A 26,934-nucleotide genomic window follows, 5' to 3' on the forward strand; every position below is an offset into this window, starting at 1 on the left:
CTTAGGAATTCTTATTCTTAGTTAACGAAAAAGTTGTTATAAGGTTAAGTACCTGTCCTTCATAATGGATTTAGTTTGGGGAGTAAGGATGCTGGTACCAATTTCAATTCTGATCACCAATAGGGTGTCTTAAAATTCAACTCAATTCTGACAATATCTACCTGGAAATAGTGAAAGATGCCACAGTTTAAGGGCTCAGTTACACAAGACTGTCCTCATTTCACATGCCAATCACATGTCCAGCTTGTTACCTATGCTTTTGAACTACTGGCTATTAGTCCTACAAATTAAAGGCTCCCAACACCCCTCTATCCCATCACAGAACTCCGCTTACTTGCTAGATCACCAGTATGTTATAAAAGAATATAACTCAGGAACAGCCGGAGAGAAGGAATGCATAGAGCTAGGTAGGGGGCAGAGGTGTGGAACTTCGAGGCCCTCTCTGAGCAAGCCATTCTCCTTGAATCTCCACATATTCACCAATCCAGAAGCTTTTTGGATTTTATTGGAGGCTTTGTTACATAGGCATGATTGATCAAATCGTTGGTCATTGGCCATTGATTCAACCCCAGCCTCTCTCCCATGGGGGTCAGGGGTGAAACTGGAAGTTCTAACCCTCTAATCACATGGTTGATTCTCCTGGCAACAAACTCCATGCTTAGGTGAAGTCCAAAATTTACCTCATAAATGTAACAAAATACACCTTTGTGCTCTCATCAATAGGTAATTCCAAGAGTTTTAGGAGCTCTGTGCCAGAAACAGGGATAAAGACCAAGGTTTATTTCTTATAAATCACAATATCAGAGAAAAATAACATTTCACTTTACATTTTATAGCACTTTTATATTATAGAATCCATCTTGGCTAAATTTGGAAATGGAATTTTGGAGAATGGAGAACTTTCAAGAATTTGGAGTCTTTTAGTCATGTTAAAAAAAGAAATGCAACTGAATAAAATGTAAAGGTCTTATTGGCTTTATTCCACGATTTACTCATTCAGCAGCATCCCATCTAGCAAATACAAAGGAGCCCCAAGGAGCTGTACAAAATGGAAGACTTTTTTGGGGGTGTAAAGAGAGATAGAAACAAGGAAGGAGCAGATGGTTTCAGACAAGGTCACCTTTCTATGGGGACAGAAAGAGTTCTATCAGGTAGATTACCTCATTAGTGCTAACCAGGTAACTCCAGGTTGACTGGTTAAAGGTTTCATTCCTGGGAGAGGCTGCAATTAAGTTAGGTATTAAGCCACGGTTTGCTGATAAGGGGCTTAGCACAAGTGACTCCATTTTAATCCTGTTGTCTCTTTTTAACAGTAATATGACCTTAATCTGGTACTCCTTTTACAGAAAAATCTGCATTGGATTGATTTGAATTTTACATGAAATATACCAGAAGGCTTGGGTCTCCAACCTGCTAGAACTCTAAGAAGTGAGAGGAAAGATGGTTCACTCACTGCCTTAAGGAAAATTCTCTGCTAATGCTTGAATTAGCAATACCTGAAGTAAAACTTTTATAGAAATAAAGCATAATTAAATAATACAGTAATTCCATTTGAGAATAAAATATATTTAATACATAGTATTTGAGTGAAAAAGTTTTCTAGTATGCCAACAACATTGTATTCCTTTGTACAAGATATGAAAACAATGTGCACCATTACTTTATAGTTGATTTAATAAAAACATCGGGAATAGAAACATGTGACCATGAGTGTTGATACCATAGAATGTTAGGCAAACCACTTTTTAAAGTCTTCAACTTGAAAGAGGTTCATTTTGTTTTGCGATGACTGGACACATTAAAATAATGGAAGATACTTAGAATTAATAATAGCAAGTAGCATCATATTGTTCTTTCTTTATAAATTGGAATTTAAAGCTGTCCAATATATGCAGTTATATATGTGGATGCTAAACCAATCTACATAATACTGTGGAAAGTGTGAAAGTGAGTCAACTGTTGAAGTTGCTAGTTGCCATTGCCGAGTTATTTAAAAGACCAAGAAGGCATTTGTGCTACTGTTTTTTAAACCACTGGTTATTTTTCCAGACATCAATGAATGTGAAATTGGAGCACACAACTGCGACAGACATGCTGTATGTACCAACACGGCAGGAAGCTTCAAATGTAGCTGCAGCCCCGGGTGGATCGGAGATGGCATTAAGTGCACTGGTGGGTTGGAAAACAGCAGCAATTGCTTCTCATGAGCTGCCTGGACTATAAACATGAAGATATTTATTCTGTAAAAAATTTGTATACTATTGACTTTAAAGGTCATGCTTTCTGTTCGTAACGATGTGACTTTTTTCCATAAGATCTGGATGAATGCTCCAATGGAACCCACATGTGCAGCCAACATGCAGACTGCAAGAATACCATGGGCTCTTACCGCTGCCTTTGTAAAGAAGGATACACGGGCGATGGCTTCACTTGTACAGGTAGGCTTGTGTGGGGAACAACTGCGGAAATGGAAATCAGAGAAGCCAGGTGTTTCACAGCTTTCAGACCATCAGGTTTTTGCCTGAAGTTTGGGTCAGTTATAGACAACTTCTAATAGAAAAGATTAGTTATGTGAAACTACATGCCTGTGGAATGGAAATTTGGAGCCAGGTCCATTAGGGAGACTTCAGAAGCTACTAAAAATACATACATATATACAGTTATATAGTTGATGGGTATCATTGTATGCAATGATGTCATTACTTTTTTAAAAAAATTACACTTCTTTTTATAATCCTCAGCCTTTATATTTTTGTGCCTATTTCTCACTGTGGGCTTCGTTCCTATACCAAACCTGAGTGAGCTTACTGTACGAAGCTATGTTTGAAGGGTTGCAGATGTTCTAGATCTCAATAAGATACTGAGATCCATTTCATATGACTTGAAAGCATTAATATATCCTGAACATTCTGCTCACAGGACATCACTTAAACATAAAAGAAACTAAGGCCCAGTCAGTGATTTACCTGGAATTTTTCCAACTCATTGAAAATTTTTAGCATATTTGAAATTGTTTATGTCTAACTCAGTGAAATTTTGTCATCATAAACCTTCCATTACTTCTTAGAAAATATTCAAAGTTTCACATATCAGACATACATGGTCCATGTGCTTGATATTTAATGCCTGTGGTTATTAGCAAAACTGAGTCAAAATTAAGCCGACAGGAACGTTTGGCTTCCTTTGTAGTTGCTGTCCCAGGTGTTTTGCTGCCCATCTGAGCTGAGTCTGAAACCTAAGAAATAGGCACAAATCATGGCATGTTATTTCCTGTCATGGATGTGTCCTCATGTGGGTGACCCTGCTTGAAAAAGCCTTAATTTGAATGATTCATTTGACTTATTATTCATTTTACATCACTAGGGACAATTTAGCATTCAGGATTCTGAATCTGAACCCCATGTTCATGGACTATTCAATACTAACATTCAAAGGAGAAAAAAGAATGAGTTTAAATGTATCGCATAGAAATTTGATGAAACACTGCAATACTCAGGAAGTTGATAATGATAAAAAAATGTCAGATGTGAGGAACTAGGAACCTCCTGACTAAGGAAGAGTAACTTGTGTTTCTTTCTGGCTGTAGATCTTGATGAGTGCTCTGAGAATCTGAATCTGTGTGGCAATGGCCAGTGCCTAAATGCCCCAGGAGGATACCGCTGTGAATGTGACATGGGCTTTGTGCCCAGTGCTGATGGGAAAGCCTGTGAAGGTAACTGATGGGGAAGCTGCCGGGGCCCTTGTAAAGCCTGACAAGATGAGGTTATTTAAACATTCCTGATTTTTTTTTTTTAACTGAGGTGTGTTTTGGCTTCACATCTAAGCTGGTCAATTCAGTTTGTGGAGGTATTAGGTCTCCAGCTGGATGATTTCTCTTTGTACAGAGAAAATCTCAACTTTCTGACCACAAGCTGCATGGCCAACCATGGCCAGATGGTCTACACGAGTACACCCATTGGCCATAGGAGAGAGACACTAACCAGGTGTGGTTAACTCAGTGTGACTTGTTTATCCCCATTGCTGGGGGAGAGAGCTCAAAGTGCCCTGATAATGTCCTGTTGAAGGATTCTCTTTAAATATGTTTTTAATCTCTGCTATGGTTTGGTTTCTAGAAATAAAAGCTTTAAAATAATAGAGCAGATAATCTTCTCCATATGTAGAATAATGTACTGGGTTTGTCTCACATGGTCTCTAAATATCTAATACATGTGAATATGGAACAATCCTTTGCAAATCCATTCAGTAAGGGATAATGTTATATGTCATGCTGTCTCCCAGTGCAAGTCTCTGTCTTTCTGAGAAGTGTTGGTCAGACAAGAAGAATCCTGGGAGCCTGTTGGCTAAGGCTGGCACCCACTAGGAAACACAAGGTTCTTCTCTTTCCCCACACTTGTCAAATCTAAGTGCATTATCCCTCACTGACAAGAATTAGTGTCTACCATGAACTAAAAAGATTTCAGTAGAAATAAACAAATGATAACCATTGACAGTAGAAGTTTAAACAAGACCCTGATTAATGTCATAACTAATAATTGTTGCTTGGTAATTGGACATTAACTCAAAATCAGTCTTTAGCTATGGCGTGTATACTAATTCCCTCATACAGTTCTATGTAAATACTTTTCTTTGTTATGGAACCATTAGGTGTTCTTTATACAGTTTATATTAAATATGCAGAGTTTGATATAAAATTCTTCTGAAGCAAGAAACCAGATTATGCTCTTGACCATGTGCCTAATACGTTGTTTACTTTTGTTACTCTGAATATCCAAGGAAAACAGGTACTGTGCCACTTCTGGTAACCTAAATAGGCACAAAATTTTGCTTCTTTTCATGCTATAAGGGAAGGTTGTGTTTGTTTGTTTGTTCTTAATATAAATCATTGCCTGCAGAGTGGTTATAGCTATTTAAAGCCAGTCTCAAGGCTGATAATGTGCCTGTGTGTCAATTACACACGCAGAACATTAATGTGAGGCGGGGACCAAGGCCTGGAAGAAGTGTCTGCAGTTTTGGATCTCCATCAACAATAGCAAGCACACAACATAGCACTAGGGATACAGAAGATTATAAAACTGATTACAAAAGTTACCACAAAGCCTTTGTGGTCTGTAAAATTTTATAACCCACGATAAAAAACAATGACTGTATAGATAAGAACAACAAAAGAATTTGGTCTAAGGTAGCCTTTTTGACTTTTACTTCACAAAAATGACATGGATCTATGTGAAAGACCAGAAATTATATACATGTAATGCTTAGCCTGCTGCTTGGCATGTAATGGAGGCTGAAAAAAGGGAGCTCTCACGTAAGAGGCTTCACTATACTTGGCAAATCATCTAACAGGCTTTAGGAGAAGCATGTGGATTGATGTTAGGTGGTCTTCATTTTCTTTTTTTTTTTAAGTTTATTTATTTATTTTGAGAGAAAGAAAGAGAGCACAAGCAGGTGAGGGGTCAGAGAGGGGGAGAGACAGAATCCCAGGCAGGCTCTACATCATCAGTGCAGAGCCCAATGCAGGGATTGAACTCACAAACCTTGAGATCATGACCTGAGCTGAGACCAAGAGTCAGATGCTTAGCCACCCAGGCGCCCCAGCAGTCTTCATTTTCTTGATAACATGAGGTGCCTAATGATACTGGGCAGTTCCTTTAGCAAAATAATAATAATAATAATAATAATTAATAATAATAATAATTTCTCCCCCTTTGTATCCCTCCCCAAGATATCGACGAGTGCTCCCTTCCGAACATCTGTGTTTTTGGAACCTGCCACAACCTTCCCGGCCTGTTCCGCTGTGAGTGCGAGATAGGCTACGAACTGGACAGAAGTGGCGGGAACTGCACAGGTAAGACGTCCATTCCCATCAAAATCTGCTCCCAGGTGTCCTGAGGACCTGGCTCTTGGGGTATCACTGGGACCTCACAAGAATATTCACAGAGTCACAGAATTAATTTCCTGGAACAGGGTACATGTAAGGATGCGGAGGAAAGAGTGGCAGACGATTGAAGGAACAGAGTTTATAGCCTCACAGTCAAGTTTGTGGCTATAGAAGAATGTTCTAGGGGTGCTCTGGCTGAAAGGTCTCCCAGCCATTCCTTTTCTCCTTAGGCACATTTTCAGAAAGGTTCCTTTTGAAGGCCGTGCACTGGGATCATGAGTTTTCTCCTGGCACTTCTCCATTGTAACACCCACTCCTTCCCATCGTGGCCTGTCCGTGGTCACCAGAGAATGTGATACAGAGAGCGCAGCCACCAATTTCTAGTGTGTAGATCATTTTCTTATAGAGCAGGGGACTCTCAGGGAACATAAGAAAAAAAATTAGAAAAGCTATAGGCCCTCTGTGGACCGTCACTTTGTTCCCTTTGGCACTGAGTTAAGACTTTGCAAGACATCTGCATTCTCTTTCCTGGGCCACTGGTCTATTCAAGGATATTGAGGAATCATGTTCCATTCTGGATAGGCCCAGAATTTCAGGGGAAAAATTTTTTTTTCCAGTTACCTAAACAAGCTGTGATTCAGTAGGTCTCCAGTTTATGACCACCACCACCACCACTATGACCACCTCCCTGAAATAAATCTAGACCAGGGTATTCCTCCCAAAGGCATTCTTCTGTCTTTTTTGTTTTGGTTTTTTGTTGTGTTTGTTTTGTTTTGTTTTGATGGAAACTCATGACACCAAGCCAGGCCTCTAGCATGCCTCAGGAAGTTGCCTCTCCAGGACCCATATGCCTTCCTCAGTGCCCCAGCTTACCATCAGCATCGTTCTGTCTGACCTCATTTCTATTAGTCTTCCCTGTCCCTCCAAGTTCACATGCAATCTGAGCAAATGAATTTTCTGCAGTGGAACCTACAGGAAGGTTACCAGGTCCACAGTAGGCTGGGAGGGAAACCCAAGGAGAAAGGTATCCTCATTTCCCGTTCTCTTCTCTCTGAGTCAGCTTGTCTGTTCTTAAGTATTTCATCAGTGTTCAAAACAGACAAAAGGATTACACGAGGTGGAATTTGCCAAAACCCACATCTTAAATCCGGAAGTCTGTACATATTTTTGGAATAGAAACTGAAAGGGAAATATTCCACACAGCATCAATGATGGGAGAGTGACTCTTAGCAGGCTTGAGGAAGCACACTAAGCCTTGTGCGTGTGTCTGCCTTGTACGCAGCTGCACCGAGGCGAGCGTGCCCGGTTGGGGAAGCAGCAGAAGTTGCCTGCTCCTAAGGGTTCCCTGGGACATCTTGCTCTAATTTGATGAAATAACAAGCCACACATATTAAATATATTTTCTTAAAACCTGTGTCTGAATTTTTGGTTGACCGAGGTCACAGTAGTGTTTTCCTTTCAGTTACCTTGACTGGAATATTTTTCCTAGTTCCAAAGTTATATTTTCTCCTGATGACAAATTTGAATGCTAAATGTGTTCCAGGGGAAAAAGACCAAAGACTATGACATATTTCCTTCCTGAGGGGTTTTTATTTCAGAAGTGGAAGACCGTATTTCTAGGTGTAATGTAACTAGTAACTCTTAAAATTCTTGTTGGGAGCCCCAGATCCACTGCTACCGTTGTATGGTGACGTCTGCCCCACATTGGCTGATAATTGTGCCCTTTGCTGTGTGGTTTTAGACGTTAATGAATGTCTGGATCCAACCACGTGTATCAGTGGGAACTGTGTCAACACTCCAGGCAGCTATACCTGTGACTGTCCACCCGACTTTGAGCTGAATCCAACTCGAGTTGGCTGTGTTGGTAAGATCTTAAAACTTTTTAGAGAGTATACTTTTACTTTGAAAGCAGCATTGAACATTCCATTCTCAAATTTTTAAAAAAGTAATACCATAAAAATTTAAACATTGCCTAAATCTGATTTATACTTTCAGTTATTTTTTATTCTGTAGGTAAACTCCCAGTATATGTGTTTGGGCACTTCTTAGTTTCGTGGTAAAAGTAAATTGCAGTTTTTAAACAGTTTCTGAAATGGATTTCAATATCCAGCCCTCACATAGAGAGAATATTCTTGACACTCTTTTGTTTATACATGGTAAATAGATACCCGCTCTGGAAATTGCTATCTGGATGTTCGACCTCGAGGAGACAATGGAGATACAGCCTGTAGCAATGAAATTGGAGTTGGTGTCTCCAAGGCTTCCTGCTGCTGTTCTTTGGGTAAAGCCTGGGGTACTCCTTGTGAGCTGTGCCCTCCTGTGAACACATGTAAGTGTACATCCTCCTGTTTATTATTATTATTCCTGCTCAGGCCAGTTCTCCTTTCTAGATCCACAGGACAGAAGCTACAGAAAGAGGGAGCTGCCTCCAGTCTCTAGTCTTTAGTCAGGGAAAGGAGATCAAACCTCTCAGCCCTATTGAGGGACCCCATTCCCAATTTGGGTGTCAGAAGAGTCCCCAGTTGGCTTGTACTAAAAGGGCAGGTGGGGCAGGCAGGTGACATTTCATTTCTATGTGAGTGAAAAGTACATAGCGCTATTTTAAAGAAGATTTTTACAGGCTAGGTTACTTATATAATATTGCTTACCTTCCAGGAACACATCGATAGATGTGTGGGCTAGTTATCAAAAGCTCTAGGATAGGTTAGACACTTGGTCCCTGGTAAAAGAAAAGTGATTAGTTAAGTAAATACAAAAGGGAAGGTTATTTCTATTCTTATGGTATTACTTGAAAGAAAGCTTTAGAATGTGATTTTAAGGACATATATAAGTCTCCTAAAAATAGAAAAGGCTTCACATTTTTCTAAGTGGGTCCTATATGAGGATCCAGTCAGATGTGGCTTCTTAGGCAAAGGTTGATGCTGCTGCTAACAGTGTATATTGGGATAGGTACTGATTCTTTCCCTGCGGAAGGCTCATTTATTCACTTTTTCTAAAATTATTTGTTGGGTACCTAGAGTGTGTACTCTGAGTGTGCAAAGATGAATTAGACTAGATTCTGCCCTCCAGAAGTGTACAGCTAGCAAAGTGTGACCCAAACATAAAAGCTGTAATTGAGCGTAGGTCTCAATAAGGGAAGAAAGAACAGAAACAGTGCCATGAGCAGGAGAAGGAACACTCCTCGCTCCAGTTAGGACTCTATATCACTTGGCACCAATGTAACTCTGGGCAAATTACTTAGCAAGACTTGAACTTCCTCATTCATATAATGCCTCATAGAATTAAAAGAAGTCGTTCATGTCAAGCACTCAGCACAGGGATGAAGGCTTAGCAGGCACCTTCTTTCTTCTCTTCAGAAAGGGAAGTCAGTTCTGAAATGGCAGAGATGGTGATGACCTTGTGCGTTTTTTCCCTGGGCCTTGAAGGCAGGGTGTGACCTGAAAAAGGAGACTTAAAAAGAGTGTATGATTAGAGGAAGAGGAGGAAAGAAAAAATGAAAGAGGGAGATAGTTAATTTCATTGACGTTGAAAGAAGCAAACCAAGGTGTTTAAGTAGGGGAGTCAGCTCTATTGATTAATAATGATTAGCAAAGCAGAGTTCCTGGGTGGCTCAGCTGGTTAAGTGGCAAACTCTTGGTTTTGGCTCAGGTCATGGTCTCACAGGTTTACTGAGATCCAACCCTGTGTCAGGCTCCACACGGAGCATGGAGCCTGCCTGGAATTCTCTTTCTTGTACTCATAAACAAACAAACAAACTTAAAAAAAATTATTAGTAAAGCAATGGGTCCACACTACCCCAAACTGGATCAGACCTGGAACTGAAATATATACATGTGTACATTTAGGCATATACACATAGCATTTCAGAAAGCCAGGAGAGGGATTATCAGATTTGGAAAGATTAGGATGGTTATGAAAGAGCTAATTTTTATCAAAGCTCACCAGGATGACACAGCAGATTAGGTTCATTTTTTTTTTTTTAAGTTTATTTATTTATTGAGAGAAAGAGCACATGCACGCACACACACGCGCGTGCGCGTGGGAGGGGCAAAGAGAGAGAGAATCCCAAGCAGGCTCCGTACTCTGCACTGAGCCTGATGTGGGGCTCTGTCTCACAACCTTGAGATTGTGACCTGAGCTGAAATCAAGAGTCAGATGCTTAACTGACTGAGCCACCCAGAGGCTCCAGTTAGGTTCATTCTTACTCGCATGTTCCTGTAAGTATCACACTGCTGGTGCATGGCACAGAAATAAATGTTTTTGAATGAAATACTTGAATGACAGAATTAATGGAGAAAATGAAAGGACAATGTAGAAAGTTGGTTTGGGAAACCAAGGGAATCAGTATTGCACTCAGTAAAATAGAGGGGCAAGAAAGATCTCTAGGCATTAAAGACAAAAGTGGGATGGGAACCAGGAAAGAACAGCTTTCCCTAAGGTTCTGTTTGGAAAGAGTTTTGGAGACAGGCTGATTAACATTATTAAGGGAGGCAGTAATTCCCAGGAAGTAAGGCTGAACAAAATGTAAAAATGGAGGAGTTTGTTAGAAAATAAAAAGGGGAAGAAAATCTTTACAAAGAAGTAGTGATGACAATAACTACTACTTCATTACTACTAGTGATGAACATGAAGAAAACATGTTCACAGGAACATGAGGCCAGGAGGGTAGGTGGTGGGTCCAAAGACTGAGGACAGTGGCCTTCCATCTTTCTGGCACCCTTAGTAAAAGCCATTTGAAAATAACACGCATACACACAGTTGTTAACTTGCTTAAGATGGGCGGGGTAACTGCTAAGGATTCCTGAAAATGAATATTTTCAGTTGGCTATGTCAGTATTTCTCTTGAGGATACTATTTCTAGAAATTTTAGATTCAAAAGAACTCCATTTGATTTTTCGTTTCAATAGCTGAGTACAAAATTCTTTGTCCTGGAGGAGAAGGTTTTCGGCCCAACCCTATCACTGTCATCCTGGAAGGTAATTCTGTATCCTTGATCTTAAAGTATGCGCATTTTGAACTTCCTTGGGTTTATTTACAGTGCTGAAGAAATGCTGTTGTTTTCATTTTGACAGACATTGATGAGTGCCAGGAGCTCCCAGGACTGTGCCAAGGCGGGAAATGTATCAACACCTTCGGCAGTTTCCAGTGCCGCTGTCCAACCGGTTACTACCTGAACGAAGATACCCGAGTGTGTGACGGTAAATGGTCCTTTAGGAGGATCAGTTCTTTCAGCTATTGAGAACTGACCTCAAAAGCCAGTATACAGTCACCAGTAAAACTAAGAATTTAACTATATAGCGCAATGGTCTAAACATGAACCTAGCCAGGTAAATGTGCCGTACTTGTGGCAGCTTGCATGAATGTTACTGATGGCATATCATTTCTGATACACCCCAAATATTCCTTTTCTTCTGAGAAAAGTGGAGTTTTATTATCTTAGGCCATTGTCTCACTTATGCCTGCAGTTTTCTGGGCTCTTTAGAAAAGCCATTTATATTAGAGTAGCTCAGGTCTCATTTCAAGGACTTCTGTATTCTGGGAAGCACTGAGTTCCTCTTCTTCCTGTTCTTTACCACTTATCTGTACTAATGAACCAAAATGAGCTTCTCTTAAAAAGGCAGCCTCTTTGGTCTTATGATGTAAGTGATAATTCCTGTTCATCCTGTGTTATTGGAAAGATGGAGAATATTGACCGCTTCTGGCTTTCAAAGCACTTGGGCCATAGACTGTGGTGGGAAAGATGGTTTTCATCTATATGAGGGAGTCACATGACTAGTTAGGGAGATACTTCCCTGTATCCTGGAGGAGAAATATGCCTCTGGCTCTCCAAAAGGCTTATGAGGTGACTTCGATAAAGGATGACCTCACTGTGTATTAATTGAGTATCACAGTGTATATAACACAGCTCTAAGACCCCTGGAATCAACAAAGATTAGAGTCAACCTCTGTGTTTGAAAATGGGGATAGAGGTGTTAAATACCTACTTCCATTCTACCTTACCAGTGCAAATTCATGAAAGTGGTTGTTGAATGGCTTCAGGGTCTATTATATTCTTCCACAGATTTTGTGAACATATGACGTATTAGCGGTCTTTCTGAAGGATTTCTCCACATCTCCATCTCTGCATGCCTTTCAGGATGTTATGGACTCCTCTATTAGGAACTCTTATCAGAAGGCAAAACCTTTTTTTCTGGCACTTCCTTTCCTGAAAACATACACATTAGCATAGGCAAAGGGCACCGATGAATTAAACATCTATTTTTGTTATCCAGATTTCAAAGTGCCCTGTGGATTTTCTCCTCCATTGTCGACATTTATGTTGACACTGAGTATCAGGCCATTCCAAAGAGTGAAGCTTTCATATTCGTATACCACTTTCTGTCTGGATTACAGATGTGAATGAATGTGAGACTCCCGGAATCTGTGGTCCGGGGACGTGTTACAACACCGTCGGCAACTACACCTGCATTTGCCCTCCAGACTACATGCAAGTGAATGGGGGGAATAATTGCATGGGTAAGTTCAAGTTTTTCTTAACCTTGCATGTCCGATCTTCATCTGTGAAGAGAAAAAGAGCTTGTAAGCCCAGCACTTGGTCCTTAGTGTTATGTTACTCATCAGACCGAGTGCTGCCTGCCACCCTTCCACTGTCTTTGTGAGAGCCTCCTCCCTTGTAAACCATAAGCTTGGCCTTTTTTCCCCACCTTGTGTGGGTGGTTGGGAGTTTTCTTTAAAATGTAATGTTGGAAAATCCCAAACAACGGTTTAATAGTACTTCTTTTGTTTGACTTTGGGTGTATCTTTATACAATTATATTTACAGCACTGACTTACAGTATTAAAACATCATGAGTCGGAAATGAGAAAATTACTGCCAAATAGCAGTGGAGAATTGTTACTAAGAGTCTGGGTGGAGAGTCGTGTAAAGTTTATTAATGCTGCGGCTCCATAATGACTTAGTTCTGTGGCCCCAAATCCCAGGGAATACATTTCTCAAAGTCCCCTTTCTTATAGCGGCAGATGTGGATAGAAAATTGGGTAAGAGCAGGCTGTTCCTGCTCTCATCCAAGTCAAGTTACAATAAAATCCAAAAGAAACATACTCCTTGAGTATCCTCTTAGACATCCAGTGTGCTCTCCCCATGGTATCACCATCCCCTTCCCTCTAGATATGAGAAGAAGTTTGTGCTACAGAAACTATTACGCTGACAACCAGACCTGCGACGGAGAACTTTTGTTCAATATGACCAAGAAGATGTGCTGTTGTTCCTACAACATTGGCCGGGCCTGGAATAAGCCCTGTGAACAGTGTCCCATCCCGAGCACAGGTGAGTTGCACCATTACCAAAAACATAGGTTGATAAGTTACCCATGGATTGTTGAGAGAAATGAGTCTCAGCCAGGCAAGAAAAAAGTCCGTCGTTTATCTTCCTAAGCAAAAAATTAGCTCACAGAGGCAACTGTGTAAGTTCACAGTTGATTCTGGTCCTTCCAGCTGAAAATTGAGTCACAGAGCACACTGTCTAATTTGTACACTAGTTCACTCGCCAGACTTACAGACTCAGCATAGAGGGGAGAAACAGAAACACTGTTATCGTTATGGAGTTCACCACGTAACTGAAAGACTAGAAACGTTAGGCGAAGCGATATGACAAATAGGTGAACCATATTCCTATTATTCTTACTTATTTATAACTGGTCTTGTTCCAAAAAGAATTTAAGGCAGCCCACAAAGATTTAAATGTAAAATAAGAAGGCCTAAGGCAAATGGCAAACAAGGGTAAGAAACTTGGAGCAAGGAGCGAGGCTAATACGCAAAAATCCAAGCTGGGAATTTCTACACACTTGCCAAAGATGAGCAATAAGTTTGGCTCCAAACTTTCTAGCAGCTCATATAAAAAGGGGGAGATAATCAAGTCTAAGAGTCTCAATGACTATAAAGCAAACTAAACACTAAAGGAAAGTGCAACTCTTCATGGTACTGAGATTGGAGAGAAATTTTTTCGTATATCCTCATAGAGAAAAATCTATGTAATGTTATTTGTTTAAAAACAAAAAAGTCTAAGGACGCCTGGGTGGCTCAGTCGGTTGGGCGTCCGACTGCAGCTCAGGTCACGATCTCACGGTCCGTGAGTTCAAGCCCCGCATCGGGCTCTGGGCTGATGGCTCAGAGCCTGGAGCCTGCTTCTGATTCTGTGTCTCCCTCTCTCTCTGCCCCTCCCCCATTCATGCTCTGTCTCTCTCTGTCTCAAAAATAAATAAACGTTAAAAAAAAATTAAAAAAAAAAAAAAAAAAGTCTAACCCATGTCCTTAGAGTAAATGAAGTGAAATGGTGCGTGGTTCTTATACGGTAAATGATGACATCATTTACTAATGTTCTTATTTAGAGTTAAATAAACTGTGATGCAGTTATTGATAGTATTCTGTAGTATCTACTCTGTTCCCCACAGTGATCTGTAAGATACTAAATCTCTTGTCTGGTTCTATCTGATTGCATGTGAAACAGAATATTCTTTTTTTTAGTAAAATATACCAGTTCCTCCATTGTTTACTCTAGAAATAATGTATTAATCATCACTTAGAATTACCTATGAGTTATCCACAGTCTGCAAGACGTCTCTCGACCAGGGGTTGGCCAGGTACAGCCCCTGGGCCAAATCTAGCCCACACTAATTTTTGTGTGGCCCAAAGCTGAGAATGGTTTTTACGTGTTTTAAAAGGTTGGGGAATATCAAAAGAATAATATGTTATGTCCTGAAAAGTATATGAACTTCAAATTTTCGTGTCTATAAATAAAATTATATTAGAACACAGCCACACAAATTTGATTACATATTTCCTGTGGCTGCTTTCATGGGATAGTTCAGTAGTTTTAATAGAGACTACACAGCCTACAAAACCTAAAATATTTACTCTTTAGTCCGTTAAGAAAGAAATTGCTAACCCCTGATCTTCACCAATGGTCTTCAAATCTTTTGATCACACATACCTATCAGTTAAAAAGCAGGGGGGTTACACCTATTTGATGTGTGCGTTTCCATGTAAAAGTATATGTGTATATATCTCTACATATATTTTTCAACTAGATTGAAAAATGCATTTATTATTGCATTTGTTATTTTCATGAACTGTTCTATTAGAAAATATATACAAAATTAATCTTTTAAATTAGATTTTGTGAAGAGAAATGAAAGGCTTAGTAGTTTCTTTTTTATCTTAATGGATCATTGTGTGTTCCCCTAGAGACTGTTTTGGAAACCCTTACTAAAGACTTTCATTCCTTTCAAAAGTATCTGAGTTAAGAACGTGCATATTTTTTATCTAAAATGCAAGATTTCTTATTCATGTTGAATCTTGGCCAAATCTAGTCATGGCTTTTCATTTAGGTATGTAATCTGCACACATTTTAGAAGTTCCTGAAATATGTCTGGATGACCAGTGTCAGCTGGCATTATATTTGTTAAAAGTAGACAGTCAGATATGAAGGAAATAAAGCAGTAGAAGAAGAACATGCTACATTTTGACCAAACTACTTTCAGAGACGGTTTATACTTTTTAGTGGGTTTGACCAATAAGGCAATGACCACCTTGAGCTTAAATTGATACCATGCTATATCAGTTACAGTCATGATCTGGAATTACAGAACCTCTGAGTTAGAAGGACTGCAGATGACATTTAGTTCATCCTCTGTTATCAACTTTGATGAATTCAGACGAGCAAGAGAAAGATAGAAGGTCGGAGGAGGGAGAGAGAAAGAAGGAAAGAGCTGCACCAAATGAAATCCAGCTCCAAAAACTGAAGTAATGACATAAGTTGGTTGTTTGAACTGAATTAGTCATTAATAGACCTGATGTCAAGAACTTGGCTAGATTTGCTACAGTCTCCCCCCAATCTACTGAGGAAATGATTTTTGTAAGCATTCCTAAAATCCCAGATCCCTTCATGTGAGTGGAAAGAGGCGCTCTTGCCAGTCCCTGGGTTCAGAGCTGAACAACATCCTTCTAGAAACCCAAATTCCTACAGGCAAGCTCATACAAATGCGTGGGCTGTGATGTGGAGACCTCTGTTTCTTCCTCAGTATTACGTCAACATGAGGTCGCTTTTCATTCAGCGTTTGCCTTAAGGACAAGGTTACAACATCTGTGGGGATTCTCAGATTTATTTTTTATTTTAAATTCCTCAAAATACAGATAAATATTTTGCAAGATGTTTCCAAAGTAATTTCTTTCGACCCAGTCATTGCTCTTTGCTGACCCCTATTCTCACTCCTCTCACCCCATCTTTGTTTAATGAATTACTGCAGATGAATTTGCTACACTCTGTGGAAGTCAAAGGCCAGGCTTCGTCATTGACATTTACACCGGCTTACCTGTTGGTGAGTTATGATGCCATTGTTGGAATTTTCTGTGTTTGCCTTTGTGTTTGAAAACAGGAATACACACCCTTATTTTTCTCAGGTTGTTTTTTTTTTTTTTTTACTTAGAAGGAAAAACTAGTGAAACAATGCCATTTAGTTTTATTGAAACACTGATTCTTACTTTGAAACAAACCGCAAACACCCCGTGTCGCTCCACCTAATTGGCGGCAGCATTCGTTGCTCATGATTAAGGGGACTGGAAAGCTTTTCACAAAATTACAATCAAGCTTAGTTAAACCAACCCTAGGCATCAACAAAGGGAGAGATTCTGGGAGTAGGGCCAGTTGACGTTTGCTTTGACTATAATTCCCAATCTTTCCTTCTGACTATGACATGAGTTTAATATGACTTTTCATACCAATCTTTATGTGTGGGTTGTACACATAAAGCACTTTAGGGGATCAGTTTTATCTCACATGGATTCTCCTCAGGTTATCTGATTTGGGAATTTCAGATGTGCAATAAAAAAAAAAAAAAAAAAAAAGAGGCCACTCCACTCGGAGGCCCCATCTGGTAACTGGAGCAGAGACCACTGCAGTGCTCGAGATGCTTGTGCAAGATTCAGAAGTCTTGCACAGCATTCGGCCAATGGAGGCAATGCCTTTGTGGTTTAAAAGAAAATAACATAAAAATAGATGGAAAGCTATTGCATTCTCAGAGTTTTTCCCCAGTGTGATTTATATGCATCCTCAGATGCCCGTCTTAAGTCCGAGCAGTTGTGTCTAGTAGCAAACATCACCACTCGCTTTGTTCCACCTTCTTCCTAATAAGTAAACTGAAATCCACATCAGCCTTTCCAATGACCTTGTTTAAGAAAACAAGGGTCTGGTCCAGCAATCAGCCTGGTTCTCTTAGTGCCAAATCCATATGGCTCAACAGTCTAGTCAACGTCCAAAGAAACTTCATGGTTTGGAAAGAAAAACTGCTAAATGACATTGGCATGAAACACCTGGCCCTCGCTGCTTTGTTTTTCCCCTTCCCAAAACAGATCTTTTCATCTCCCTAGAATCTCCGATCCAAAGATAAGTGGTCTTTAATAATAATGACTCTCCACGGACAGACCAAGCATGTCCCCCAGCAAGGCCTGCCCTCCGAGGTTGGCAGCAGGCAAAAGACTGGAAACAGCACCAACGTCGTCTACTAGTTGAGCTGGAGACATCTCAGACATCATCCAGTTCAAATGCACTGCTTTACAGTTGAGGGGACAGGGGCCCAGAGAGGGGAAGGGACTCAGCCGAGGTCACCTAGCTAATTAATAACAGAGCCGGGACCCAAATCCAGTCCTGACTCACAGCTTGCTTTGCCTCAAGCTCTTGAAAGCTGGAAATGTGATAGTTAGCAATATACTTAATGTTACCAAATTCCACCATGACAAAATATTTAGATGACTGAGAAACTTTGTTTTATTTGAGCTTTATACTCTCCTTCTGAAAGGTCTTAAGATTGTTGGCATATAGAACCCATTCGTATGGGGTTAAAACTATAGCAAGTTTATTAATCTTGTCTTAAAATATAAACTTCTCCAAGTTGAAGTTCAAATGAAATCCAGACAGGAAAAGAAAATACAATTTTTAATATATCCTTTTGCTATTTTATGCCTAACAATGGCTAGAAATTTGACCCAGTCTATTATTGTTAAACTTGATAATACATCACTTATATTTAAAATAAATGAATGTGAACATAATGTCTCACATTTTAAATAATAAAAGAATGTCGTCTGAATTATCTTTTTGTTTGCTGATCATTCAAAGTTGTGATGTTACTTTGCATAGCCTTTTAAGAACGTGAATGGCAAATATGTGAAAAATCCAAAAACATAATCACCTGCATTCAAAATAGCAATATACTCTAAGTTGTTTTTTTCCATTAAAGAGATTATTTTTCCTTTGAACAAAATCAAACCCTTTAGAAAAGGATCTAAAATAAACCTGTGGTCTGTCAAACTTCTTCAAAGCAGGTTGGCTTTAGAGTATGATTATTCTGAAATCGCGGTGTCTCTTGTAAGCTCCACAACTGTGGCCCTTCTTACGACTTAGGCAAACAGAGTCCTTGCAGAGGCTCCTGACTATCATATGTATACGGAAGTGTCTCAACGGCGAGGTAACACAAACCTAGTGGGTTGGAAAGACCAAAGCTTTACATCCCTTCACAGCTTCTGAAGCACTTTGTGAAATTCCACCAAGCAGTGGCGGAAGGGCCCTCCAGGATAACAAGTAATTTGATTGTGGTTTTGTGAAGATTGTTGACTGTGACGTGCAAAAGTCTGAGGGAGATAGGATAGCCTGTTAGCGGATTCCTCGTGTCAAATCCTGACTCTGCCTCTTATTAGCTTTGTGGTCTTTGGCAAGTTTCTTCTGCTGGCTTGGCCTCAGTTTCATCATCTGCATAGTGACAGTTGTCACAGTACCTGGAGACCATCTCGTAGAGTGGCTGTAATGATTCAGTGAGTAAATCCAGGTTGAATGTTGAGAAATATGCCAGGTACACAGCAAGTGAGACACTACTAACACTCTTACTGTTATTATCCTAGAAGACACTGAATGGTTGGGAGTTGAGAGCAGGTCAGAAAGAGATTGGACCACCAGGCTGGTGAGGAGGTGAGACCTGCCCACAAGGCCACCTCACCAGCCGGCCAGCCCTGCTCTCACAGCCTGCGTTGTGGCTCTGCTGTCACTCCTGCTTGGATCCTGTTTTAATGCTCACCGGTCCCAACTTCCAGATACTGGTTCTTAATTTACCAAATTTTAATTGGTGCTTAACATTGATCAGACGGCATGGTAGGGTCTGGTAACACAGTGGAGTTGTAGCCAGCCCCAGCCCCTGGCCTTAGGAAACCACAGTCTGTGGCTATAGCCCTTCTCAGTGCTGGCCCCCACAGTCAGCATGGGCCTAGCTCACAGCCCCAGACCTAATGTACCTCCTTTTCAAAACCATGTGAAGGAGGAAGGGGATGTTGAAGGGGAATCTGAAAGATCAGAGCTGGCTATGACCATAAGCTCCTCTGTTCTTCACCAGCTCTCCTTTCCCATTCTAGCCAAACACCACCACACACTTTGGGTAGAGTGGCCGTTTATTCTCAGCTGTCACTTTATTCTATTCACCCAGTGCATAGTGCCCAGGGGATACCAAGATGGCGCCTACGTGGTTTGTTTCAGAACAAAACCAAAAAGATTCTAAATCCAGATAGACACATGAGTGTCTGAAAGCAGTTTAGTTATTTCAGTTTGCTATCAACTGATGTCCCCCCTTTCCACTGTCACCACCCCAACACACACATACCCACCAACACACCCACGCACCCACACACCCATGCACTTTCTCTTTTTTCATTGTGGACCTTATGTAGAACATGGAGTTAGAAGCTGCCGACTCTCAGTGCCGTGCTGTCACTCATGTGTGGCTGCTCTGTTTTCAGATATTGATGAATGCCGGGAGATCCCAGGGGTCTGTGAAAACGGAGTGTGTATCAACATGGTTGGCAGCTTCAGATGTGAATGTCCAGTGGGCTTTTTCTATAATGACAAGTTGTTGGTTTGTGAAGGTAAGTGATGTCACTATATCATGTCCAGGAATGAGCCAACTGACAAGCTACTTACGCACACACACTTGGCCAATTTCACAACATTGGAATTTCACAATCCATCAAGCTCTAGCAATAGTGTAGGGCACCATGTGGAACATCATTTTTTCATGGAAAAACTTCCCTAAGTCCCCGTGGAAAAAGCAGGACGTGCACTCCCCAGCCCCATCCTATACACAATATATTAGATTTCCCAGCTGATATAAGAAAGCCTTGAGTTCCTGGGTGTGTCGCATAGATTGCTTTTGTTTCTCATTGCTTAAAAGTGAGCAGGAGTGGTGGGCGGTCATCTTTACTTGAATCTCAAAATTAGTGTTCCCTTCCAAACGGAGCCTGTGCTACTCCCAAGTGAAAACAAGGTTAATGCAAATATTCCAAATGCATGAGAGAATTCCAAATGGCAAGAACAGCAAATTTGATTTTATATGAAGAATGTTGGCATGTGTGCAAGTGGTACTTTTTTCATTTTCACATTACCTCCCCTTGCCATGTGCATGTACTGTGATGCCGTGCATTCCTCACAACACTTCATATTCCCCTACATCTGGGGAAGATAGTGTACTTTCACATTTTAGTAAAAGGGACATTGCTGGTTATTAAATATACCATGTGCCCTAGGGTAGCTGGAATAATTGTCTATTTAATACTTAAACTTGGGGCCTCTTGCAGAATTTTTGTTCTTGTCAGAAAGGGTTATTACCCCTTAGAGCATGTATGAGAGCACATATGTCAGTATTTTAATGTTAAAAAACCTTTTTTTCCCATAGACTAGGGACAACTTACAGACCATGAGTAAAGTTATGGCCCTAAGCACATGCTTGTTAAATTCTCTTCACCAGGCTTTTAGCTACTATGGCCAGGTGGGCACATGTTACTGCCTCCCGGAGAGGGGTAAATGGGGTGATAGCCGTTCAGAACCTTCCTTAGGAAATAGTCATCTCAGACCTTGGCACTAGCCCCTGTGCTTTGGAAGGCCATCAAGGATAAGGTGTTCCGGAGAGGAAGCATGATGCAGGAGAAAAGAAAGGAGCCCACAGCAGAGGAGCTGATGATGGTAAAGTAGCCTGCCTTCCTCATAGCCAGTCTTCCCCCTTTCATAAATGGCTAGGATGCCTGCCACCTCTCTTGTTCTCTTCTATTCAGAGATCCCAAACCCTTAGGCATGGTCACCCATGATGGCCAAGTTAACCCAGACCTTACTGTCCATATGAGATTGAAAGCCTATAGCTGTACCAATGTAAAACACTTTGCTGTCAGGGTAGTACTCAGTGGATATTGAGATTACAAAGCACTCCAACTTTTGGTGTCCGTCTCACAGAATATCCATTCTCAGGGTGAATGTTTATTCCGGGGTCAGCTGCTTCCCAGCACACTCTTAGCTCTCAGAATCAGAAAATGAAGGTTGATTCAATACATGCCTCCATAACCCTGAAATTGGAATGGATTCCAGAAATATTTAGGGAATACTCATGCATCTGTTCTCCCCAAATATGCATATAATCCGATGCTTGGCATCTGATGCCTCACAGAAATGCCTGTCTGTGATGCCATTTGGCTTTTCCAATGATGGGCTACCTTCTAGCTTTCTGTACCCTCTTAAGACCAGGGCAGACCTGCTGGGAGAGTGGTGCTGGTCTTGGGTCCAGTGGAACCCAAGCAGGCATACTTCTGCCCTGTATCTGTTACCCAGAGAGGCACACCCCACCCCACCCTACCCCACCCCACCCCACATTAGGCAGCAACTCCCACTGACTGACAGTAAGTGCTGAGGTTTTCCCGCCACACAAGCATACACCTGTGAGGCACAGGTTGATGTATTTGCCGCCCCCTTGTGGGAACTTCTTGGGCTGAGTCCACTTTTTTGTAAAACCCTAATACTGGTGCTAAGAGCCAGCTCCCTTCTGTGTTCCAGACTATTCCATTTATTGGACTTAACCCGAGTTAGATTGTTTCATAGGAGCAGGGGCAGGGAACATGTATTTTGCCCCAAGGCATATCCTGGACTATGGAGAACTTTCATAATGTCATGAATTTGAACTATATTATCTACCTGATTAAAAAAAAAAAAAAAGGCAAACAACCCCCCTGAGTATAGTCAAAGCTTGGAAGCACAGAGTATCCATTTATTCTTTTCTTTGATAGTGAGAGTTGGGTTGTTGTCAGTAGTTTTATGTGCAGCCTCTCATATTAAGTTTCCTTGATTTGACTGCCATGTGGCAGTAATTTAAGCCGGAGCCCCTACAGCCCTGAAGTGCAAGGCACTGCCTGTGAATCAGGAGCACCAGTATCACTTGCGGGCGTATTGGAAATGCAGAATCTCAAGCCATTCTCCAGACATGCTGAATCAGAATCTGCTTTTCAACAAGATCCCAAGTGATCCCTATGTATACGAAGGCGAAGCAACCCGATGAATCGTAAAACCCTGGGGCTTTGAACAAATGCAACATTTTCTAGGATATTCAGTTTATACTATGCCAAGCGGTGGTCCTAGCAGCTGAGTGTATGACTTTTCTTTTATACACAAGCATCATTAAAATCCACATGTGGTCATAAACCAAGTACTTGCATTTACAAAAAATATCAAAAACGTGGAAAAATTAGAAAAGAAGTCTTAAAAGTCTTCCACTATCTGTTCCATGGAACTGATCAAAATAAGAAAATAGAAATCTATTTTAAGTGAGAGCCTTTGTTGACTTGCCCCACATTCTGTTCTCCTTCTAATTAACTTCTCTTCTGCTTGGAGATATTGACGAGTGTCAGAACGGCCCTGTGTGCCAGCGCAATGCCGAGTGCATCAACACCGCGGGCAGCTACCGCTGTGACTGCAAGCCAGGCTACCGCTTCACCTCCACAGGGCAGTGCAACGGTAAGTGGCTCCCCACTGGCTGGGTGGGCCCGCCAGCGCGCCATCTCTAGCAGGCTTCAGACATCTGGATTTTTTTGAGAAGGTTAACTTGAAGAACACCTGAGTTATGGTTTACACTGCTGAGTTCTAGTCACGAGGCCAGCAAAAAAGGAAAACTGTTGAAATTTCTAAACCCATAGAGATGTGATGTTTCCAAAACGAGACATATATCATGTGCATACATAGATTTCAGATTGGCTCATCTGCTGCCCTGCTCCAAACACCCCCTCCCTCAAATACACACACACACATGCACACAGTCTCCTAACCAGTCCTCAGGGACAGATATTTGTTTTTTTCCTTTCACATGATCCCCCTTAGGGTGGGAGGTTGCCACCGTTCCAGCCACACACCCCAATTCTATAGCAAACCTCTCCTGAGCTGAGTCAGATTAACCTGCATGAACAAAAAGAACCAACAGCACCACTTATCCTCCTAAACATCTTACAGAACTGAGGGAAGCAAACATTAACAGCCTTTTATTAGCCATAAGTCACCTACAGTAAAATGAGAAACTGTCCCCTAGAGGTTAGGTTATTTCATGGCTTACTTTTGTCAAGGATGCGGTAAAAGTAAGAAGGATGAGCATGTTAGCACATATGGATGGTCAAGTTTTAAGTATCTGACGGCATCTTCTAGCCAGTGGCACCAAAATTGAAACACCAGTGTTCTAGCCCAGAAGCAAAATTATACCTCAGAATCATTTTCATGTGAGTTTTTGAGTAATTGTAAATCATTGTATATTTAGCATGGAGGTCAGGAAGAATGTGTTGTTTTGCTGCGGTTCATTTCCCAAGAAGTTTCCTGGATATTTTATGCATTTGTGAATGAAACAACACAAGGGAACATGGTCAAATTTTCCTTGGATTTCCTTGCCTACCAGCGATTAAGTGGTAGGAAGTGCACCGCTCTCTGTAGGGTATTTTGCATTGTTTTATTAGACCTTGGTGGGAAGAGGGTGTAATAGCAGAACAAAAACTCACTTTGAGAATCAAGGCTTGTTTTGTTGGGTTTAAAGGAACATGTGCAAGTGTTTAGCATTTTGTCAACAAAGCGGTTGTTACCCATGTATTAAAAAAATAGGACAGGAAAAATGGGGACGTCTCTGATATGAGTCACAATACCCTAGTGTAACTTGGCATTTATAGCATTTCCCTGCATTTTGCTCTTAATTTATATTTCTTTGAAACTGGGCAAAATAATTCCAATCAAAATAAAGAACTGCTGATAATACAGAATGTGTCGTTTCACACCATTTCACGCTCAGGCAAGAAGTGGGACAAGCTATTTATACATCAAGACAGGGCGTCCAACCATGGCCTGCTAGGGCTTAAGCCCTGCCATATTTTCTTGTAGAACATTAGCACAAATAAAACTCATCCAGCGCTAACCAATGATAAGTGCTGTGAATGAGTGTCATTTGTAGCCAAGCTCACTTTTCCTCACTCATTGGAATCCTCAGAAGGGAATGGACTTGAGTTTTGCAATTTTTCAGCCTCTAGGGTTGAAGACTTCACTCAGGAATCATCTTCATTTATATCTTTTAAAATCTTTTAAAATGTCTTTTAACACTTTGCTCATTTTAAGTCTGTTTTCTCCAATGGGAATAATCATAACTTACTAGGTTAACAAGCATTTCTAGATAGGCGAGCAATAGTTCCTAAGCTACGGTATCCCAGTTTCTCCATTAAGATGATATATTCAAGGTCACTTAAGACTTTTAAATTGTATGGTGATTCATCAGCTGTAATGTTCTATAATTGGAAGGAGGTAGTCGTAACAATGGCAGCCTGAGCACAGGAAATAGATGGGATATCTTCTCTTCTGGTATGAGCACAACTGCTCTGTGTGGCAAAAAGTGTCCATTTCCGGTTGCTGTCTTCTCAGTAGGAAAGACAGGCCAACAGCAAGTTTGCATTATTTAACTGGAAGCAGGGTGTCACTGTGCTCTACAGAATCTATACTCTAGTTGACATTCTTGCTGTTTGCTCTCTTTTATGACAGTAGGACAACCAGGATGATACAGGGCTCTTCAGATGACCTGTGCCCTAAACATAGAATTTTGAGAGCTTTAAAAATTAGAGACATAAGTAGGCATGTAATCACGTCATTTGTAGATTCATATAATAAATTCTGCCCCCTTCCCCCCCTCCCCGCCCCAGATCATCAGATTTCAGGAGGGCAACAAAGATTCAGTTGATGAGAAATATAATTCAGGGCTTAAAGACTGGCAGAAGCAAGATGACAGGGCATTCCCTTGAATGAATATGAATAAAAAGAAACATCATTAAGATTGTCAAGTGCTAAAAGGAGCCATGTGTAGACATGAAGACTTGGTTAAGATGGAACAAAAAGTTATAGGAGTAAGACAAAACAATGAACTGAAACCTAAACAAAGGACAGTGTGGGTTGTCCATCAAGAAAACCTATCTTAGAAATGGGATTTGTTTGACTTTGATATATATTTCCAAGGGAAGCTATGAAGGGTCCATGACTTGAGACACCAAATCTTGACTAGACAAAATACTTAATTCATTCCACGGTCTGTGATACTGCGTGGGCAAATTATCAAACAGATTATCTCCCGGCTTGGTTTCTTCTTCCCTATTCTACTTCTAATTTTTCTCATCTTTCAGAACATTTTTTTTCATTGTTAACATACTCTGAATGTGCCCAGTAAAAGAGCATTAGTTTTAACTGATTTTGAGGTAAAAAAAAAAAAAAAAAAAAAAAAAAAAAAAAAAAAATATATATATATATATATATATATATATATATAATGCCAGTATCTGTTTTACTGGCTTGGTTTAGAGCTAGGATTAATCCTGAGCGTGATATCTAGAAGTAAGTTACTTAATGCAGTTTTGTCCCCTAACTCTACCTAAGATATTTACGATGCTTTTAATCTACAGATCGCAATGAATGCCAAGAAATCCCCAACATATGCAGCCATGGACAGTGTATTGACACAGTTGGAAGTTTTTATTGCCTCTGCCACACCGGTTTTAAAACAAATGCTGATCAAACCATGTGTTTGGGTGAGTACGTGATTATCATTTTATTTTTAACTTCTATCCTATCGAAAAATTCATTTGCATCTGAATATATATAAAAATTGATACTAAACCTTCAGTATTAATTTTGCCATTTATAAAATGAAAACACAAGTAGGTGTGTAGCATTAACATCCTTTGGTATTTAATCTTTGGCAATCTGAACACAATAAACCTCTTCCTTGATATTCATTTGGCTGCCAGGTCAGAAAAACTTTTGACTACAGGAAAAACAGAAAGATACTAAGACAAAAATACTTTCTATTAATGTTAATAGCCTATTATTTTATTAAGTCTATGGGTTTGCCTTATTGGAATAGAGTGCAGCTTTTGAGTGTTTGAATATGAGTATTTTTTGAGAAGGGTCCATGGTTTGTACCATATCCTCAGAGGCAAATTTGTAGATCCTATAAAGGCAAAAAAAAGACCCCGCATTTTTCTAGGGGAAAAGAGCTCAAGATTTTAAAAAAATCTCTTCCCCCTTGCTTTCAGTGCTGAGTCAGGATGCTGATTTAGAATAAATTCCAAGTATTAATCAATCACTTTCTCTCTTTTCCTTCCTTTTTATACTTTAAAGCAATATCCATTAAGGATGATTCATGAACATGAATCAGTTTCACAACTGAAAAAAAGAAGAATCAATAGAGTAATGTTTAAAGAGCTTACCTTTCACTATAATTGGGTTCATCCATTAGGGAACATTCTTACAAAGTCTTGTCTTCTTCAGAGCAGATGACAAGTTTTATATTAAAGGAGTGTAATCAGCCCTGCTCGTCCCTGGAAAGTTAATCCCTGCATAGCAGTGACACCTGCATCTGATTTATCTGGAACCCTCTACCGAAGAACCTGCCCTACATAAAAATGTCGCTAGTTTGGCTAAAAATGAATCAAAGCAGCAGCCCTTGATTGCTGGCAGGGTGACTCATGTGGATGCAGTCTTCAACCACAGACACACACATATTGGATCACTTTGGGGTCAGCAATAGCTTTCTGGTTTAGGATCACCGATAACTTATCTTCATGTCCAAAATTTGAAAGGAAAGGAAATTGTAACTTTAAACACTGCCTTTGGCTAACCTGAGGGGTTGTCTTCCAGTC

At 40.5% G+C, this 26,934-nt stretch overlaps 1 protein-coding gene across 2 annotated transcripts in view; it reads left to right on the plus strand.

Moving 5' to 3' along the window:
- The window catches only part of FBN1 (fibrillin 1), a 234,275-nt gene that overhangs the window by 171,890 nt on the left and 35,451 nt on the right, over positions 1–26,934 (plus strand). Inside the window, exons 33-46 of one of the 2 annotated variants that reach the window (XM_060618611.3) lie at positions 2,050–2,172; positions 2,316–2,438; positions 3,587–3,712; positions 5,723–5,845; positions 7,620–7,742; positions 8,043–8,207; positions 10,786–10,854; positions 10,951–11,076; positions 12,272–12,394; positions 13,046–13,204; positions 16,182–16,253; positions 19,714–19,839; positions 22,622–22,744; positions 25,696–25,821. In XM_060618611.3, the coding sequence (XP_060474594.1) occupies positions 2,050–2,172; positions 2,316–2,438; positions 3,587–3,712; positions 5,723–5,845; positions 7,620–7,742; positions 8,043–8,207; positions 10,786–10,854; positions 10,951–11,076; positions 12,272–12,394; positions 13,046–13,204; positions 16,182–16,253; positions 19,714–19,839; positions 22,622–22,744; positions 25,696–25,821 (1,707 nt within the window). Of the gene's footprint in view, positions 1–1,346; positions 1,579–2,049; positions 2,173–2,315; positions 2,439–3,586; positions 3,713–5,722; positions 5,846–7,619; positions 7,743–8,042; positions 8,208–10,785; positions 10,855–10,950; positions 11,077–12,271; positions 12,395–13,045; positions 13,205–16,181; positions 16,254–19,713; positions 19,840–22,621; positions 22,745–25,695; positions 25,822–26,934 lie in introns of those variants that run through there. The other variant, XM_060618612.3, reaches the window with a different exon arrangement.

Source organism: Panthera onca, chromosome B3, assembly GCF_046562875.1.
Source record: "Panthera onca isolate mPanOnc1 chromosome B3, mPanOnc1 haplotype 2, whole genome shotgun sequence".
NCBI classification, from domain to species: domain Eukaryota; kingdom Metazoa; phylum Chordata; class Mammalia; order Carnivora; family Felidae; genus Panthera; species Panthera onca.